The sequence below is a fragment of the Rhinopithecus bieti genome, unplaced genomic scaffold (assembly GCF_001698545.2).
Source record: "Rhinopithecus bieti isolate Rb0 unplaced genomic scaffold, ASM169854v2 scaffold_35903, whole genome shotgun sequence".
NCBI lineage: Eukaryota > Metazoa > Chordata > Mammalia > Primates > Cercopithecidae > Rhinopithecus > Rhinopithecus bieti.
In genome coordinates this window covers 1,933,482-1,953,274 of record NW_016815549.1, presented here as the reverse complement: position 1 = coordinate 1,953,274, position 19,793 = coordinate 1,933,482, and the positions used below count along the sequence as shown (strand labels likewise).

Genomic DNA, 19,793 nt, shown 5'->3' with positions numbered 1-19,793 from the left:
TTTTTTTTTTTTTTTTTTTTTTTTTTTTTTTTTCCTCTCTCTCTTTTTTTATAAAGTTGGGGTCTCCTAGGTTGCCTAGGCTGGTCTCAAACTCCAAAGTGATCTTTCTGCCTTTTGGTCTCCCACAGTGCTAGTATTAGAGGTATGAGCCACCACGTCCCATCTGAATCTAATATCTATTAGTATTAAAATATTTGTATAAGAATATTTGGGGTCAGAGAGTATTCTCGAATTTGTCTCCCATCATTGACTTGGCCATGTATTTATCACAGATATATTTGCAATTCACACCCAGATACAAACATAAACATCAAATTTAGATGTGATGGCAATGAGTGAAAAGTATTTTGTGACTTCTGATTCACTCAAGTTTCAATCTCTGTTTTAAGGCTGAGTGCTTCATATTCTAGTAGAGGTGAAACATATAGTCAAGCAATTTCTTTAACAGGAAAGAATATGCATGGGTTACCATACTTCATATCAGGCCCAGAGGTACCTTAGAATGTGCAAGAAAAAGCAAGGCTAGTGGACTAAAGGAAACAGGGGAAATTAGAATAACAGAATTTGGGGGCACAGTGGGATGGCAAGGAGAGAGTTGTAACGGACAAACTTTAGAAACGTTAGGAAGCAGTGGAAGAGAAAATAAATAGGATAGGATTAAGGAAAGAATCCCTGACTCCATAAAAAGTTTCTGGATGGGAGTTTTAAAATGTCCAGGCAGTGAGGGATAGAATTAACTTGGCTTAAAAACTTTAAAAATGTTAAAATGTATAATCTATGGTTCTAAAGTTATCCTGTCATTCTAAATGTTATGCATAACGTTACATTTCTCTTCCTAAATTGTCCTTCTATTTAGTAATCTTTATTTGAATCTCAAGTAGAGATGTCACCAGGTATTCCATATATTCTCTCTGCCTTTAGAAATAACAAGATTGTATGGAAAACATTTCCATTATCAAATAGCTCTCTGAGGGAAGAAAATAATTCCAAGTTTTCCAAATCATTAGAAATAATCAAATTTGGTTTCAAATTGGTCCTGAGACTTTACAGATCTCTAGTTAATGAGCTGAAATTGGAAGGAAGTAGATTTAGCACCACTGGGAAGGAGAACCCCAGAAGACATTTAAATTCTCTGGTCTGGCTGGGTGCAGCAGCTAACGCCTGTAATCCCAGTACTTTGGGAGGCCAAGGTGGGCGGCTCACTTGGGGTCTAAAGTTTGAGACCATCCTGGCTAACACGGTGAAACCCCGTCTCTACTAAAAATACAAAAATTAGCCGGGCGAGGTGGCAGGCGCCTGTAGTCCCAGCTACTCAGGAGGCTGAGGCAGGAGAATGGCGTGAACCCGGGAGGCGGAGCTTGCAGTGAGCGGAGATGGCACCACTGCACTCCAGCTTGGGCAACACAGCAAGACTCTGACAAAAAAATAAAAAATAAAAAAATAAAAAAAAATCTGACCTTATAAGGGTTTGTGGAAAAGCCTATAGGGAACACCTTTGGAGTCCACCTCCTGAGCTGCAAGGCACACCCTTGTGAGGAGGGAGAGGTTGATGGTACCATTGCTGGGGACAAGAGCTGCCTGCCAAGGTTGCCCTTCTTTCTCCTTCTGTACATGGGTAATGCACTCACTCACTTCTAACTAAAGGTCCTAGGATAGCTGCACGGGGGCCTGGCTCTTGCCACAAAGATGATGGCCAATACTTAAGATTAAAGGAAAAAATAGAATTTCTAAGGACTCTTTGGTTAGTTCTATGAGAAAACATTCAATGCTAATTGAGATATGATGATGATACAGTTGCCAGTAACAATAGTGCTTTCTAGAAAAAATAAAAGGACCCCTTTCACCCCTAGCAGGGACTATGAGAGCTTGGATAGGCAGCTAAGAGGCCTAGGTAGTTCTCTTAATCATGCTATTACAAGTTCATGGGGAATGCTACAGAACAAATTTGTTTCCACTAAGTCCTATTTAATATAAAGACAAACATATTCTCAAATAGAAATGCTAATGGCTACATTTTTTAATACAATCAACTACCCACACATAATCTCATGAGAGACAACTGTCTTAATTTTGTTCAGAATACCAACAGCTATTATTAAAAATAGATTAAATGGCCTACAGAAAGATATGAATGTGCTTTAAGTGACTTTCATTATGGCAGGGAAAAGAATTTCTACACTGGAAAATTAACAGTAATACAGACTAAGACAACAAATTTATAATCCTTACTTACGGTCAGATACATAGCTGCATAGACACTGAGAGCTGCTTCTTTGGATGGAAAGGTTTTTCGCGCTCTCATGATGAGATCTGGGTTGCCAGTACAGGCCTCTTCCCCACTGATGAACTGTGTATACTGTTGACATCCAAGTGCTGTATAATTGGGCTTACACAGGGCAAGGAAATGTGGGGCCAGATTTCCTGTGACTACTTGTCCAGCATTTACAAAGATATCTGTAGCAAACAGTCCAAATGTATAAATTCCTGGGGAAGAAAACAAATAATTTTAACTTCTTGCTTTGTGTGTGTGTGTGTGTGTGCGTGTGCGTGTGTGTGAATTTCAGTTTATAATAAACGAAAATGGAAATACCTTAAAAACTATAAATGTTCCATACGTATACATAGTTCCTTTCATTTCATTCCTCTCCAATTCTTTCCTTGGCTTTCTGGAGTGGTGAAAGTGGTAATTGCGCTACTACTACATGGTTTTTGTGCATGACAGGTTTATAAGACATAAGATAAAATAAGAACAGGTATTCTCAGACTCCGGGTAATGCAATTGTTTCCTGGAGTCGTGTGTTCCTTGAGAAGGTGTAGTCTATCATGCTCTACTAATGTCAGCAATTTTATTTTTTCCCCTATTTTTGAATTTTTTTTTTTATCGCACTAACATAAAGCAAAGCAGTTGTCTCTCTTTGATTACGCTCTTACTCCCATTCAGACTGATGTTAACGCTGCTGGAGGTGCTAATTAGCAGTAAATCCAGCGTCATCGGTCTTCATTTAAATATGGAAAATCTTAAGTAAAGCAGAATGCTTTCAGAGCAATCTCTACATTGCCTTCAGAAACACATTTTGTTAAAGTCATAGAGCAGCTAGCAATTTATTTCTACCTTATCTTTTATGGATTGACTTTCAACTGATCCAATGTGGGCTACTTAGTAAACAAGGCAATCAAAATTATAGGTTTTTAATTATTTTTACAGTTTTAAAATTTATTTACTTTGGTTACCTGAAGGTATAGAACTAAGTGTGTAGGTATTTTTTCCTCCTTTGCTAAGGGAACTTCCCAATTTACTTGAATACCAAAACATTTTCTTAAATTCAAAGTCCATTGGTCATTATTGTTAAAGCTTATTTTTTCATATTATACAGCAAACCAATTTTTTGGCATTAATTTTAATTAAAATTACAGCTACGAGTCTTTAAGGATTCTTTAAGGATGTGGTACCAATGAAAAGAAATTCATCCTTTTATAATTTTGGGAATAAAATCCAACAGGACCTTTTAAAACTATCCCAAATGAATACTTCTAAAAGTATTGATTTATTAAAATGTCATATACTTATGTTACAATAATTAGATGTTTTTCTTTTTAGTCATATATTTCTGGATTGTTTGTTTCCCAAGTCTTTTCATCATTGTTAGCTGTTGTATAGTATATCACCGTAAAAGTTGTACTAGATCAAATAATTTTCCAGTATTAGATGGATAGCTGTTCTTTTAAATTTTTAAAATATTATATAAGATTACAAAAGGTTTACATACAAAAACCCCCACACAGCAAAACTCTATGTATATACAAATGGAAATGAAACAAAGATATTAGTTCTCTCTTCACCTAAAAATTCTAAAAGAAAACAATAAGAAGCCCTTTTTTAACATCTCACCAGCATTCCTCTATGAATCATACAAAGTAAAGGTTATCAAAATCAGAAATTTGAGAGAGGCAGAGAAATTAAAGAGAACCGAGCTCAATAAACCTTCTCCTTCCAAAATCTCATGGCCAAGCATGGGAACCTAAATACAAGTCTTCTTCATTCATACGCATTTGAAATCTAGGCTGTTTGGTGCAATGGGTTTTCCTGTTGGTAACAGAAATATTTGATAAGAATGTGGAAATGTCTCTTGACACTCTAAAGTTCCCAAATGTGTTTTCGAATTAAAATGTCCGTGCACCAGGCCCAAGGCTAATACTGTAGTTGACTACAAAGATAATTATTAAAGTGAGATCCTTCGAGTGTATCTACTCCACTGACCTAAAGAATAAAGTCACTGCACAGAATGATGTACTATTATACAGTGATGCTTCGCTTACATGTTTCCACTTTATTATAGCTAGAAACATCCAAATCATAAGGGAACAAGAAACAAATGAGGCTTTTGTATTTTATAAAATCATATAATAAGAAGCATGCAGAGACTTAAAAGCATACTGTAAGCCAAATATTCTTTAGAAATATGTGTGCAAATGCAGAAAAATATTTTACTTAAATAGGTACAATGTAATTTGCTTAACAGTATTTAGGAAAGCATCGATTTCTTTAAATACTTTTAATTCTGAGCATATTGTTGTATATTGCTTTTTTTTAAATTAAATGACTTATACAAAAAGAAATTAGTCAGGAACACAGTATTGATACATGTGAAAAAAATAACTTCTAGGGTTTCATATAAAAATTGTCCCTTCAACAGGATAAATGAGGGCTTTGGAGATACAAAACTTGATGTCAGTAAAAGTAACAGTCTCGGATATGAAGGCCTTTCGTCTTCAGAGAGATCCAAAAGCCTGATGACATTTAGCTAGTCTTTAATGGGTTTATAGATAGATTAGGTGATCTATGCATAATATCTTCAAAGTCTTCATCTTGATCCCTTCAATATGAGAACTATGTTGAAGAGTTACATTATCTTTAGTGCATCTCTTAATACTAATAAAAAATTATCTTAAATGGCATTTAGTAGATACAGATATACTTATTTTTATCTGACAAATCCAGGAAACAATTATTTATATTACATTGTATTGTGTCAGCTAAAAAAAATGTGTCTAGACTAAGTTCTCACTGAATTAAAATGATTTTCAATAATTCATACATGCATATATTTATTATTGCTAGTATTTCAGATTAAAAGTTAAATTATTAGTGAATCTTGTCCTCTACTAAAATCCTCAATACGTTTTGTTTATATAAAATCAACCTAGAAGGAGCACATGGAGTGCTACGTTTCTTCTATTTGCCAAGTTATTTTTCTATCCTTCGTGATGTTAAACGACCCACCTGGATTATCACCACCCTCCCACTAAGTACGGTCCAAAGATTTTCATAAACACAGTAATCATGTAACTTTTGGTTCTTAAAGAATATTAAACATCCAAAGGTGGTGTTCTTTTTGCCTTAAAGGAACGTGGAAATGACACCCTAAAGTGGGATCTTGCTATATTACAGAGAAAGTAGTATGTAATGTTTACTTTAAAAATTTTTTATTTCAGTAGATTTTAGGGGAACAGGTGGTGTTTGGTTACATGAGTAAGTTCTTTAGCGGTGATGTCTGGGATTTTGATACAACCATCACCCAAGCAGTGTGTAATGTTTACTTTTAAAAGCAAATTAAAACATTTCAAAGAAAAATAAAAACAATATTTGCAAACAGTTAAAATGTGAGTCATTTTAAGGGTTAGCTTATACACAGACACTGTTTCAGAAATATTACAAATAATTTAATGAACACATACCAAGAAATCGGACAGTTCGGCGCACCAGCGGGTTTATATAGCAACAGTCTCCAGTTAAAATAGTTTTTTCCTGGTTTTCAAAATCCCTTGTGGCTAGTTGTAGGCAAAAGACAGCAGTTTCTCCAACTATTATCTTGAAAGAAAATAAAAGATTAAGGAATATTAGAATTTAACCAGTATAAATGTAAAATATTTTCATTTTAAAAAGGTAAAATGGAGCTCTTTTGAATGGTAACAATCTCAATGTAAAACGGAGCCATAATCAATTTCCTAGATCCTTTGATTACAGCCTTGTCCCTATGTATGTAAACCACATTTTCTCATATTGAAAATTATGAACAAAATAGACAACATTTTTTGTTTTCTAAAAGTCTTAATTAAAAAAATAAAACATACAAAAGATATGTAAGGAAGTACTCGTTTATTTTTGGTGTGTAATTAAGCTCCATGTTTTATTTTTTTAAGTTACTATCTTATTTAAATTTGACTCTGCTACAGAATTCACAACAGATTCTCCACGCAAATATTTTTTAAAGCGTCGGATATACACATACTAATTTAAAATCATATTAATACTTTTATAAATGAGAAAAAATAAATCTGCACATGTTTGACCTTGAGAGCCTCCTGTTCTGACACATTACTAGGACTTGTCATAATTAATATACTACTTATACTTTAGTATAAATGTTATTTTGATCTTCATTAAAACCATATGAAACTACGAACAGCATCCTACCCTTTTTACAAGTAAAGAAACACCAAGACTTAGAAGACAAGTGAGTTGCCCAAGTGCTGGCAACAGGAACAAAGTTCTGTTACAGATGCTTTGCTCTACTCCGCTGACTTATTAAAGGACCTGGCTATCTTACATTGGTATTTGTACCATTGGTTGTGATTTTTATACATGGTCCTCAAAATCACCTAGTAAGGTATTACAGCAAGTATTATTATTCCATTTTACAAAAGAGGAAATGGAGATTTAGGGAGTTTAAATAATGTGTTCCTTTTAAGGCCAGTCAGAAGCCAAGCAGAAATTTCTGACTATTTAATACTGTGAACAACAGCACGAGAAATAAGATTAAGAGAAAAAGAAACTGGAGCTAACAGTGTGTCTACTGATTTGTCATTGTGAAGTTTGCTTTTATTATGTCTCGTCAAGCTTAATTAACATGTTATACAGGGAGTCTCTGACATTCCCTGGGGAAACGCTTTTGGGGTCTCTATGAAAAGTAGTATCTATGATTACAAGATATTCAAAATAGAAAGAGTGAGGCAGAGAAGGAGGTTACAGGAGATTAGGTGTTTGACCTACTTTTACCCCAGTGTGAACAGAAGATTATGAGACATTTCTTCATTTTCATCCTTCTTTCTACCCCCTTTTCCTCTTTTCTTACTATACTTCTTTTTCCCAGTAGCCCAGGGTTCAATGTTAAATCAGAAGACGTTGAGTGGAACTAAATTAAGAGAGACTAGTCTTGCCTATTTGGTGAGACTGGATTGAGCTGGAAGAGAGAAGAACTTCCAACTTCCTCCTTAATTTTAACTCTGGCATTGGTGAAGTAGAGTGGATGTGTGATGAAACAGTTCATCCAGCCAAAGGATGCACAAGAATTATTTTTCATGAGTATCTGAAGAATCTGACAAGTAGATGAACTGTGTGTTTGATACCTTATCTCTCTTTCTGAATAACTTTTTTCTCATGTCCTACCTCCTCTTCATTGCACCTTGAAAGAAATTACCATGATGATGTTTTCTGGGTTTTCAGATTCAACTCCTTCTGGGTCTGTTTTACCACAGAATGTTCCAAACTCTAACAAAGCATCATCCACTCCACTTCATGATCTGACCGGCTGTGCACATGATGGCTGTGCTCTCAGCCTCCTATTCTCCACTGCAGCTTCCACTGGGTCTCCATCCCCAGGCAGGCCCCACTCCATGGTACACTGAACCCCAACCCAGGCTAACATGCTAAACTCCCTAGAATGTAGCAGATACCCAATCATTCTTATTTAATGCATAAAGGCATCACATTTTCAAGAAACTCTCAGCTTCAATAGATCAGAATGTCCTAGTCTGCTATTAACCTTTTGCCTGACTTCTAATAACCAACTTCGGGCTTGCTCCTGTGATGAAGGATCTATCCTGTACCTAGTTCCTAAAACCGGAGCCTGTATATGAAGTCCTTGACTTGATAATTCTTTTTAGTTACCAGGGTCTTAACAGACCAAGAACTGCCTTGTTGGGGCCACCTTTCCCAGGTCTCTCTTCCCAGTGGCTTTCTAACTGACCTCTTGCTTGCCTGCATCTCAGCACATTTCACATTGCTGAATTTCCGATTTGTGTCCTGGGCATTTCTGTCAGAACAGTTTCTCAGTCACTGTCAGTTGGCTGCTACTATAAGAAACACACTTGAACTATGTTAAGCAAAATAGTAAGTTTATTCTAGAGTTAGTTTCCTCAGAATTGAAGGGCAGGGAGCTTGGGGATTAGGCCCATGAATGGAAAGTCCTCAGGAGTCCAGGCAACAACTGTCGCCATTTCATTCTCCCTCTTTCCCTGGAGTCACACTGTCTCTCATCTCAGTTTCTCTGTGTATGCCTTTCTGCCAGCCCGTGTTCCTGATTCTGAGCATACATGATTTCCCCAATTGTCTTCAAGAAGCTTATCTTGAATTTATCAGCTCAGTTCAAGGAAACAGTTCAACTGATAACATTTTCCAAACCTCAATTCCAAATTCCCAGGAGGTTTAGGTTGAGATAAGGCATCTCCCCCAGTCCAATGAGCCAAGGTTAAGAAGGTATGTCATGTACATGAAAATGTCACTGTGGGTAGAGAAGGCAGTTCTCAAACACAGAGTTGCTGTGCTCAGATGCCGATGTCAAACGCCTGTCCATCACATCTTGCTGGACTCCCTCCAGGCAATTCTTGGTCTAGACTAGCTCTTTCCAGCATGTTCTCTGGATACTGTATTCTGTCCACCTACTTGGACTTCATCTCCAAGGACCTACTTGGACTTCTGCTTTCCTCCAAGGGTGTGTCTAATTCATATGCCCTAGTTCTCTTTCCCCCAGAGCTCACTGTGATATCCATGGAACCGCTCATCAAAACCATATTCTCTCTTAACTTCCCCCACCCAACTTCCTGAGTTAAAACTCCAATTATGTACTGTTCTCAGATAATAATAATAATAATTATTATTATTATTATTTTAGATGAAGTCTCACTCTGTCACCCAGGGTGGAGTGCAGTGGCACAATCTTGGCTCACTGCAACCTCCTCCTTCCAGGTTCAAGCAATTCTCCTGTCTCAGCCTCAGGTGGGACTATAGGCACATGCCACCACACTAGGTTAATTTTTGTATTTTTAATAGAGATTGCGTTTCACCATGTTGGCCAGGCTAGTCTCGAATTCCTGACCTCAGGTGATCCATACGCATCAGCCTCCCGACGTGCTGGGATTACAGGAGTGAGCCACTGTGCCCAGCCTGCTCTCAGATAAATTCAAATAATGAAAATAAAATAATTCTAATTATGATGAATGTATTTATGTAAATGCCTTCTGAGTTAAGGGCACGGTGCTAGACACTAACGTTTGAAGAAAGGTTTATAATCTAATGGGGTAGACACAAGCAAATTGATTAATAATGGTACAAAGTTGCACAGGCTGAGCTTTATTTAGACTGGTTTGGCCAATACATGCTAGGAGAACGTTTAGGAAGAAGTGTCACTGCGTCACTGAGGGAATTTGTGGTGGCAATGAAACATGTCACTCAAATCTCCCACTGCAGAGATGTTTACAGACAGATGGCCCTGGCTGCTGCTCCTCTGGATCCAGTACTGTATCCATGCTGAGGCCACACTTCTACAGGCTCCTCCTAGCTAATGACTAAGCATGGTGGGGGTACTAAGGTGAGCTTAATCTTCTGAAACATGGGATACCTCCAACTGGCAATTTTGGTTTAAAGATTCTCCATGAGCCTGACCAAATCCTTCTTAGAGTCATGCTTCCTATACAATCCACTACCCCAGTGAGACTACCTAACCTAGTCTGAAGTGTTTCCCACCCAGTCTTCCTTCTTTCTCCCTCTCGTGCACGGAGGGGGGCAGACCTCCATCACAGTCTGAAGGCTCTCTTTGCTGTCTCTGGCTTATCCCTCAACTTCTGCTTTTCACAGATTTTTTTTCTAACAACTCTTGTACTTCTAATCTCACTTGATAATTGCTTCTAGGAGAATATAAACATACACAGCATCAAAGATAGACAGGGTGTGATCCTTACTACACTTAGAGCTTGTTATTAGATAAATGTAGAGAATTCAAAAACAACTCCAACTAGAAAGTATTTGGAGAGAAGGAGGTAACCTTTCTCCTATTAGCTCTCAGCTTGACCTCAACAGAGGCTAAAGTAGATTGAGTTTGCCTTGAAGGCAGAGGCACAGCAGGTAGCATTTGGTAAATGTTAACCACTGTCATAACTGTTGAAAAAATTATTGGCAACAAGAGCATCATTAACAATATATATGTAATTGCATGCAGTTTATATTTCTATTAATAATTGATATTCATATCTATTCTTTCTTCCTAAGTTTAACACACTACTAGGCACGAAGTAGGGAATTTTCATTTTCTACTGTCCTATATATCCGCCCTTATGACTAATTTAATACCAGGTCATATTGACTCTAATGCATATATTTCTCTTTTTCCTCTTGAATTTAATCAGAGACTCTGGTCAGTGAGTTACAGACCTAAGTTTTATATTATCTGGTATTTTATTTTGGCTCTCTTTTCCTGACAGAAGCTCTCCTTAGGAGGACTTCATTCCTCCTAAGACTTTACCAACCTCTGCTCCACTAAGGAATCCCCGATCTTCATATTTCCCCTAAACCCCAGATGCAGGTCTCCATCCACCTATTAAACAGCAACATCTCAACATGCTTATATCTACCTATTGGAAGGCCATACAGCCTTTATACCCAAAATAAAATCCATGTGTTCCTCCTAATCGTCCATGTCACCATCTCAATTAATCCATTCAATTTCTACTTGGACTCAAGCTAAAACTCTCATTCATACATTTACGTATCATGCTGATACCTCCAGTTCCCTCATTTGTCTCTTTTCATCAATTGCTCTTATTTATATTATTTTTAATTGACACAAAATTATATACATTTATGGTGTGCAACATAATGTTGTGAAATACGTATACATCATGTAACGGTTAAATCAAGCTTATTTAACATATGCATTACCTCACATAATTAGCATTTTTGTGGTGAAAACACTTAGAATCTACTCTGTTAACAATTTTTAAGTTTACAGCACATTCTTATTAACTATAGTCACTATGATGTACAAGAGATCTTATTTCTTCTAACTGAATCTCCATCAATTGCTAAATCCTGTTGATTATATATCTTAACTCTATTTCAAATAAGACCACTTTTATCACTACCTCCATTTTAAAATCCAGTCCCTATTCACTTTTTTCCTGCATTAAAGGATACGCAGAACTTGCATTTGTGCTTCCATTTTCTCTGCTCTTCAAACTGTTACTGTCGGATTGGTCTATTGAAAGCAAATTTTGTATAATCCAAATTTTCCTTTCTTTTTCTGGAAACAGGGTCTCCCTCTGTCACCCAGGCTGGAGTGCAGTGGTGCAATTACGGCTCACTGCAACCTTGAATTTCTAGACTCAAGCCATCCCCCCACCTCAGCCTCCTGGGTAGCTAAGACTAACTATTAGAGGTATGTGCCACTACGCCCAATTAATTTCTTTTATTTTTTATTTTTAGTTTATGTAGAGATGAGGTCTTGCTATGTTGCTGGTCTTGAACTCCTGGCCTGAAGTGACCCTCCCAAAGCACTGGGATTACAGGCATGAGCCACCACACCCAGCCCCACATTTTCTATTTACAATTTTCAGTGTGTCCTCATAGCTTGTGGATTAACTAAAATTTCATAAGAGATCATTTATTGCTTAGCCTAAACCTATCTTTTACAGTTTCCGCAATTCCTACATAGTCTTCAGACACTCTGTGCTCTAGTCACAGCTAAGCATTTTCATTCTCCAACATATCCAGTATTTCCATACATCCAGGTTTCTATGCTTGGTCCATGGCTTAGTATATCTTGGTAGGCAGTGCATGGTTCTGTGCTATTCTATTGCAACTTTATTTTATTCCTGGTGCAGTTCATCCTTCCCTTCTCTGTGTTCCAATGGGACACTGTACATTTATTATGATAATTTCCGTATGCTTTTATAAGTATCAGTAACATCTGTGTCTTCCACTCAGTTGAGAGCTTTTCTGAGGTATGGATTGCATAACATTTATCTTTAAACTTCTACTATTATAGCACAGTGACTGACAATAAATGTGAATACTGTATGAATGAATAAAATGCAGTTCAATCTTCCCATCTCATAGATAAGGGAAACTACAGAGAGAGAGAGAGAGAGAGAGAGAGAGAGAGAGAGAGAGAGAGAGAGGTTGAACATGCCTGAGTCACATGGTAACCGGCACAGCCAGAGTCTGAATCCAAGTTCAGAGTTTTAGTTTGACCATAGCCTCTGGCTGGGAACTTGTGAGCCTCTCCTCAAGCTTTTCCAAGTTAAGATAGGTCAGTCTCTGCTGCTCACTTACAGGTCACACACTGGAGTCCTACCACATTCCTAGCATCTTTACAGTTTCAAAAGGTAGGAGATGGGGCATAAAGCACCTCAGAAGGACTTCTGGACTCCTCTGGTGTCCAGGTATAAGAGAGTTGAGTATAGAAAAAAATATTTTCCTGATCCTATTAACGTACAAGCCAGTCTTCCAACAAACACCAAAAACATTTACATCGTCCTTTCTAACCCCGTTGTAATTTTTTGAGACACTCTTTTCACTGAAATGTCTTCATGTCTTCTTTGCATATCCTTGGCTCTTAGGTGCCACTGAGGATCTGGTGTTTTGGTCGTTTTCTCACCTTTATTAAGAATGGATTCTTAATTCTGGAATCATGGGCTACCATTTTCACTGATTCCCAAAGCAGCCCTGGGGCAAAGAGCATAAATGGTTTGCTTTCCCCACTGGGAGTGGGAAATATGAGGTTTCAAGGTCACAGAAGCCAGAGATAGAGATGCTAAAAGCTTTGTCATGTCATAATTTTCTTTGATAAAACTTCCTTTCTTCTGTGAACTAACCAATGAAAGCTGTTTCTAGACAGAGTTGAGAGGATGGACGGTATTAACTGAGATCGACTGAGAAGCAGCATGGTCCCTCCTCCCTCCCACAGGCACCAACTGTCTATAGAGCAGGAGAAAGAAGCAGAACCTTGGGGAGGACACCTGTGGTCCCGGTGGGAAGGATCAACTGGCCTCCCATGGATCAGCCTTTCACGGAGGTGATCCTCCCCACCTCAGCAAAACTCTCCACTGCCTGGGACATGAAAGAAAAGGAGCAGAAAAGGACTCTGCTGGTAGACAGAGGGCAGGCGGGCACAGTAAGTGCAGAGCTGTCAACCCTCACCCTGTTTCTCTTACATCTGCCTTCCAAATCCCCTCATCTGGGCCCACTAAACTCAACCATCCCTCCTCCTCCTCTGCCAAGAGAAGCAAAGCACCTGCCTGTTCCCAGTTGTACAAGAAGCCCTCAAACAACTTCCAGGGAAGATGAGTAACTGTTTGTAGTCCTTATCAATCTGACATGGAATGTGATGAGATGCCCACCAAGGGCTCAGAAACTAATACTGAAGAGCTTTCACTGCTTTATTCAGTTATTTTGGAAGCAGGCTCTTGTTCTGCTGCCCAGGCTGTAGTGCCATGGTGCAATCTCGCCTCACTGCAGCCTCAACCTCCTGGACTCAAATAATCCCCCCGCCTCAGCCTTCCAAGTAGATGAGACTACAGGCATGTGCCACTATGCCCAGCTAATTTTTTTTTTTTTTTTTTTTTTTGGTAGAGATAGGATTTCATTACGTTGCCCAGGCTGGTTTTGAATTCTTGGGCTTATGCGATCCGCCCACCTCAGCCTCCCAAAGTGCTGGGATTACAGGCACGAACCAGCACACCTGGCCTCACTACTTTATGCATTCAGAGCTGGGTCTGAGCAATCTGTGGTGTTTCTTAGTCAATTTATATATATATATATATATATTTTGGTAGAGATAGGATTTCATTGCATTGCCCAAGCTGGTCTTGAATTCTTGGGCTTAATGTGATCCACCCACCTCAGCCTCCCAAAGTGCTGGGATTACAGGCATGAACCAGCGCACCTGGCCTCACTACTTTATGCATTCAGAGCTGGGTCTGAGCAATCTGTGGTGTTTCTTAGTCACAGTCCCATCCTTATTGTAATCTGACAGTCCATCTCATTGGGAGGAAGAGTTCTGCTCCTGTACCCCAACCTGATAGAAGCCCTGCACCTCACTGACAGACCATCTCAAACTTGAGTATTACATTCCTTATTGCACTCCATCTCCTTGCTGGACATTACATTATGCTTTATTGATCTCAGTGTTGAACATTATGAAGCTCCTCAAATCTTGCCCTGCCCAACAAGCTGGATCTACACACTGTCTGTCCCTTCCTAATGACTCAACTAAGTCTCCATCCTGTCTTTGAGGACAGGTCTGGTATCCAGCCTTACTTTTTTTCTTTTTTTCTTTTTTATCAATTACCTTCTTTGGTAATGAGTAAAAAGTCCCATTCTGCTGATGAATAGCAACCTACAAGAATGCAAGTGTGAATCATAAATGTCTCCAGGATGCACACATCACTTTGTTCTCATACCTTAACCTTTGTTATGCATAGGCCAACTTTGTTATCTACAGTCCTTGATGACAAAATACTGAAGTTTTACTAGGAAGGGAAAAATTGCTGTAGGTTTTCATCAAATGTCAAACTCCATATAGCTCTATGTTTTCATTTATAAGTACACAATTAGAAATTCCTCTCCCCTCTAACTGGTGGTGACTCAAAGATATTCACGCATCCATTTGAAATTGGTACAAGAAAGCCATTTCAGATGTAATGCAGCAAAACAGAAGTTATGTAATCAGTGTGATAGTATTTGGCATGCGTTTCACATCCTTCAGAGAGGTGTGAAATAATATCCAAAAAGCAAAATTAATCCACAGAAGTACACTTATGGGACACACCTAAACTTTAAACTCTGAAGGTGGGAATCCAGTGAAATGTGGGGTTTTATTTGTTACAGAAGCTGGAACTTGCTAATTTCCCTGTTTTTAAAAAGAGACAGAACAAGTCTCAGTCTCAGGGTCTTTTGCAGAAAACAATGCCTGGCTAGAATTTTTAAAACAATGTAGACTTTCTGTATTCATTTCACGGTTCCCTTCTGCTTATCAAGTGATACTGGTTTTCCATTTGTAGTAATAATAGAATGTGTTCTTTTATAATAATTTGTTAGTAAAGTGAACTGATTTTAAGAAAAAATGAATGCTACCTGAGTTGGTATGCAGCTATGATGTAAGGCATGAAGGTGATGTCCTGAGAGGAAAATTTGGGAAACATTTAACATATAATAAAAGCTCATTTACACTGTTGATGTACATAGGGCCTAGGTTTTAGGCACTGTTCTAAGTGCTTTCCAAATACTGGCTAATTTAATCTTCAAAGCAATCTGATGAGGTAGGTGCTATTATTGAAATCCAGTTACAGAAAAAGAAAATAAAGAATAAAGTAACCTATATATGTTACTAGGCATGGTTATAATTGTGGGGATGTGGCAACCAGGAAACTCTAATACTCTGGGAAGAGGGCAGTTTAAGGGAAGTGGAGGGACAAAGGCTGCTTAGATGGAAGGATATGAAGTCAAGAATTGGATTTGATCCTTTGAATTGTGGATTTGATCCGTTGAGCTAAGATTCACAGTCTTTAGGAGATCCCTGTAAAATGTAGATACCAGAGGATAAGAAACATGAAGCTACCATCCCAACCACTGGGTGGGATGAGCTTATTAACTCACTTTTCAATTGGGAAAGATATGTGTCTATTTTGAGAGCTCTACAGACAGTAGCTCTCAAATGTGGTCCCCGAACCAACAGTATCGGCAATCTGGGAGCTTGACAGAAATGCCCCACCCCTACTGACTCAAGAACTCAGAGGGTGGGGTCTGGCCATGTGTGTTTCAACAAGCCCTCTAAGCTCTGTAAGATATTTCAAGGGGTCTAAAGCTCCTTTTTATTACGTTGTAAATTTGTCAAGAATATGTTAAAAGGGATTTTTAGATACTGATTCAAACAAATAATTATTATGTACTAGTACTGTGCAAAGAGCTATTCTAGGTATTGCAATAAAAGGGTGGGATTGTAGAAAGAGAGGTTAAATAAATCCTAAAGTAAAAATGAATCCAACACTCTCACTTTCTAGCTATTTTAAGTGAGATGTGAAGAAATGAACCATCCTGAGAAGGATGGCTCACTTAATCAATGTTCAGCACCCAGGAAGGCCACTCCCATCCTGTCTGTGAGTCTACTGCATGGCCCTGCATGGCCCACTGTGTTTAAAACGGGGAGGTCATCAAAGAAACTCATAACTTCGCTTGCACTTACTTATGCATGTGCCACATGTAAAAATACTAGTAGAAAAATGAAGAAGGGATGAGATTAGGGGTAAGTGATGATTGAGAACTGAGTGTACACCTCACCAAAACTTGCACAAAAAGAGACTCAGTGCTCCTTTTTGAAACAATCTGGCAGAAAGGTATCTAATCTTTCTCAGCCTCATGTAAGTGGCGTAATCAATATTAACCCTCCAGGACCTGAGAACTTGAGAGTATAGGATGGAAATGTACTGCCTGGAATCTCTGTCTCAAGCACTGAAAAATGACAAATGTTTGTCCCTCCAAGGCAGTACAGTGAGTCTGAACTCAAGAGCCAGAATGCATGGGGGTGAGTGTTGGCTTTACCTCTTATTAGCTGAATGACCTTAATTAAGTCATATAACTTCCCTTCACTTCAATGTTATCATATACAAAATGGAAACAACAGAAATAATGCCATCAAGGGGCTGTTGTGAGGTTATTGTTATAACATTCATAGTAAAGGGGCTGGCACAGAATAAGCACTATGTAAATTTTAGTCATTATTAGGTAGCCCTGAGGGCTCTTTCCAAGTCGTATCTGTGATGGATTAGTGTTTGTTTTAAGGGAGTAAAGGAGTCTGGGATGCCCAGAATAGGGTAATAGAGTTGTCTGATAATTTGGGATAAAGTAAAAGTCCTGACACTAATCTTTCACCGCACATGTAGATGCAGGATCAGTGGGAAGATAGAGAAAAAGGAGATTCAGTCTGCTGAACAAGAACACCAAGATTCACACGCTACGAGCATTCTTTTTAAACGACAAGAAGCTGGTGAAACCATTAACAAACACTTCCCTAGCTAAAGCAAATGCTGCTGATTAAACTTTACATGATGTTTATGCTTTGCCCAACCACTCACATAAATGTAGCAAACATAAGCTCTAAGAAAAATGAATGATAAGAGTACTGTAATATAAACTCATGTTATATACTTACAGTTTGCTTTTAATTTTAACATATAAAGTCAATGTCTCCATGTTCACAGATCTACTGTTGGCCAGTACTGTTATAATGTACCTATCATTCCTCAAAAGAGCAAGCTTATAATTAATAAAAAATTAGTATATAGGTTATTAGTAAGATTTCCAGTTTTTCTAAAATACCCATTAGAATTATTTTCCCCTCTTATGAACAATAAAAAAGCAACATGATAAAATTTAAATACTCTCTTGGACTTTGAGATGATGGACATTTTAGAAATAAACCTTTGAAGCACAAGCAAAATTTAACTGTTCCCTAGGTCAATGTTTCTCAAATAATATTTATGTAGCAGGATGTTAAGTGATATTTTCTAGCCAAAAAAAATTCTGGTGAAAAAACATCAGCTAAAACCTTACTTGTTCATCAAGATTCATAAATTATATTACTAGGCATTATATGCCTGTTTCAAAATATTTCATGTACGCCATAAATATATAAACCTACTATGTACCCACAAAAGTGAAAAAAATAAATTTAAAAATAACGTTAAAAGATTCATAATTTCCAGCAGCCGCATGATGGCATTATTTTATTGTGTTCAGCATATAGAAAAGGACACAATGGCACAGAAAGATTATATGACTTATGTAAGGTCATTCAGCTAATAAGGTACAAAGCCAGACCCAATCCCATGTAGTCTAGTTTTGGAGTTCAACTTGACATTATAATATTTTATTATTTTGCTTTATGTTAGGAAGAAAAGTCTAGCAGCTTAAGCTTCCTCACATGACATTCTGAATTTATGAGTATACTTTCCTCCCAACTACTTTTCTTGTATGAATCAAAAGCATGACAATCTATTAAAGAAAATTGTTAACTTTATTGTCCAGTGTTTTCCAAACTTATTTGAGCTTAGAAATATATATTCTACAGACAATCCTAAATATCTGGTAGAACTTGGGGCCCAGAAACACTATAGGGAATAGGCAAAAGCAAAAGTCTTCTTCTTTTCTAGAGGACAGAAGCTTAGACTGAGGAAAGACAGTGTAGTGTAGCTACGATATGATAAAGAAAAGAATCAGAGGTCTTCAGAAGGCAAAAGTAAGGCTGAGAAATGCCGTCTTTAGAAAGTAACAAACTCATTCACCACTTCCCTGGTTATTAGAAAAAGAAGAGCGGGAACTTTAAAACGAACGAGAACAAATATTACTTCACACAATGGGATAGAAAAAATATGATTCTAAAAGTCAACCCAGGTAGGAAACTAAAAAGACATTTAAGTAGAGTTTTCAGATTTATGTGCAGCAGAAGTGGCTAGGGGAGCATATAAGGATTTACCTGATCTTTCAGATCTATGGCTTAGAAGAATAACATTCTTTTTCTTATAGTATGGAAGACCTATACTTTTCCTCACTAGATTTCCTTGGAGTGTCTCTGACAACTGTATCTGGGGAGAATTATCCCAGACCTGAATCAGTGGGGTGGCTCTTTGCCAATGTCTGGTAGCAGACAGTAAATCCTACATCTTTTTCTTTTTCTCTTTCTCTCTTCCTCTCTTTCTCCTTCCTTCCTTCCTTCCTTCCTTCCTTCCTTCCTTCCTTCCTTTCTTTTCTTTCTTTCCCCTCTCTCTCTTTCTCTTTTCTTTTTTTTGCTAATTCAGAAAAATCTATGTTGCTATGTGGTTGAGATGTCCTCAGTTCCAAAATACATGTTTCTGTTGTACAATGGGACTGCATTATTAGCGGTCACCTGTAAGTGCCCTCCTGCTGCATTCAGAGAATATATATTCAATTGACTAAACTGTGATACTCTGAGTTACACTCTCCTTTTCATGAAAATAGGCTTTTGAGGTGACAGCTCTGCCTAGGAAAGCAGAAACAGTATTCCTTGCAATTTCAAATTCATCATACAGATCATTCCCTTGAGGCCATCTTCTTCTGGTTTTCTTGGCTTTCATCTCTCCCATCTTTAAACAGACTGCCAGAACAAATGTCTTTTAAGGCCACTTATTTTTTGCTGAAAAAAGGACTAGACATTTGAAGGACTTTATTTTTAAAACGCTTTTCACAGGAAGAGTAAATGTTGATTACATAGGAAATCCTTCTATTTTACCAAGCCATTAAAATGTTTGATGAGAATACACAAAGAAAAGCATGATTGAAACCCAAAAATAAATGAATGAGTCTTGGAACATAAACTCATTTTGCAGTCTGGTCTCATTTGTGCTTGGGATAAATGCAGCTTTGCAGCTTACTGTTCACGTGTACCAGGAAAAGGTGCGATTATAATTTAAATGTGAAACCCTAACAGCTTGGAATGGGCTGAATTTATTATGCAAGCCAATTTAAGGGTTTCCAATACACAATGGGAAATATATTTAGAAAACAGATTATTATTCCAAATGTCTTTAATTTCAGTTTATAATATATATGTATAAATGTTTTTATTATACAGATTCATAAATATATTCCCTTTCCTTGTCATTTTAAAAAGCGACAAATAACATTTACCCTACACCAAGTACTGTTTTTTTTGTTTTTTTTTTTT

The 19,793-nt window shown here is 37.6% G+C and overlaps 1 protein-coding gene across 4 annotated transcripts in view; it reads right to left on the bottom strand.

Annotated features, from left to right (window-relative positions):
• PLPPR5 (phospholipid phosphatase related 5) overlaps nucleotides 1-19,793 on the bottom strand; it is a 124,507-nt gene that overhangs the window by 70,577 nt on the left and 34,137 nt on the right. For all 4 annotated transcript variants that reach the window (XM_017853410.1, XM_017853412.1, XM_017853409.1 and 1 more), the window contains exons 2-3: nucleotides 5,737-5,869; nucleotides 2,234-2,484 (exon numbers count right to left, since the gene is read on the bottom strand). In XM_017853410.1, coding sequence (XP_017708899.1) covers nucleotides 2,234-2,484; nucleotides 5,737-5,869 — 384 coding nt within the window. The remainder of the gene's footprint in view (nucleotides 1-2,233; nucleotides 2,485-5,736; nucleotides 5,870-19,793) is intronic.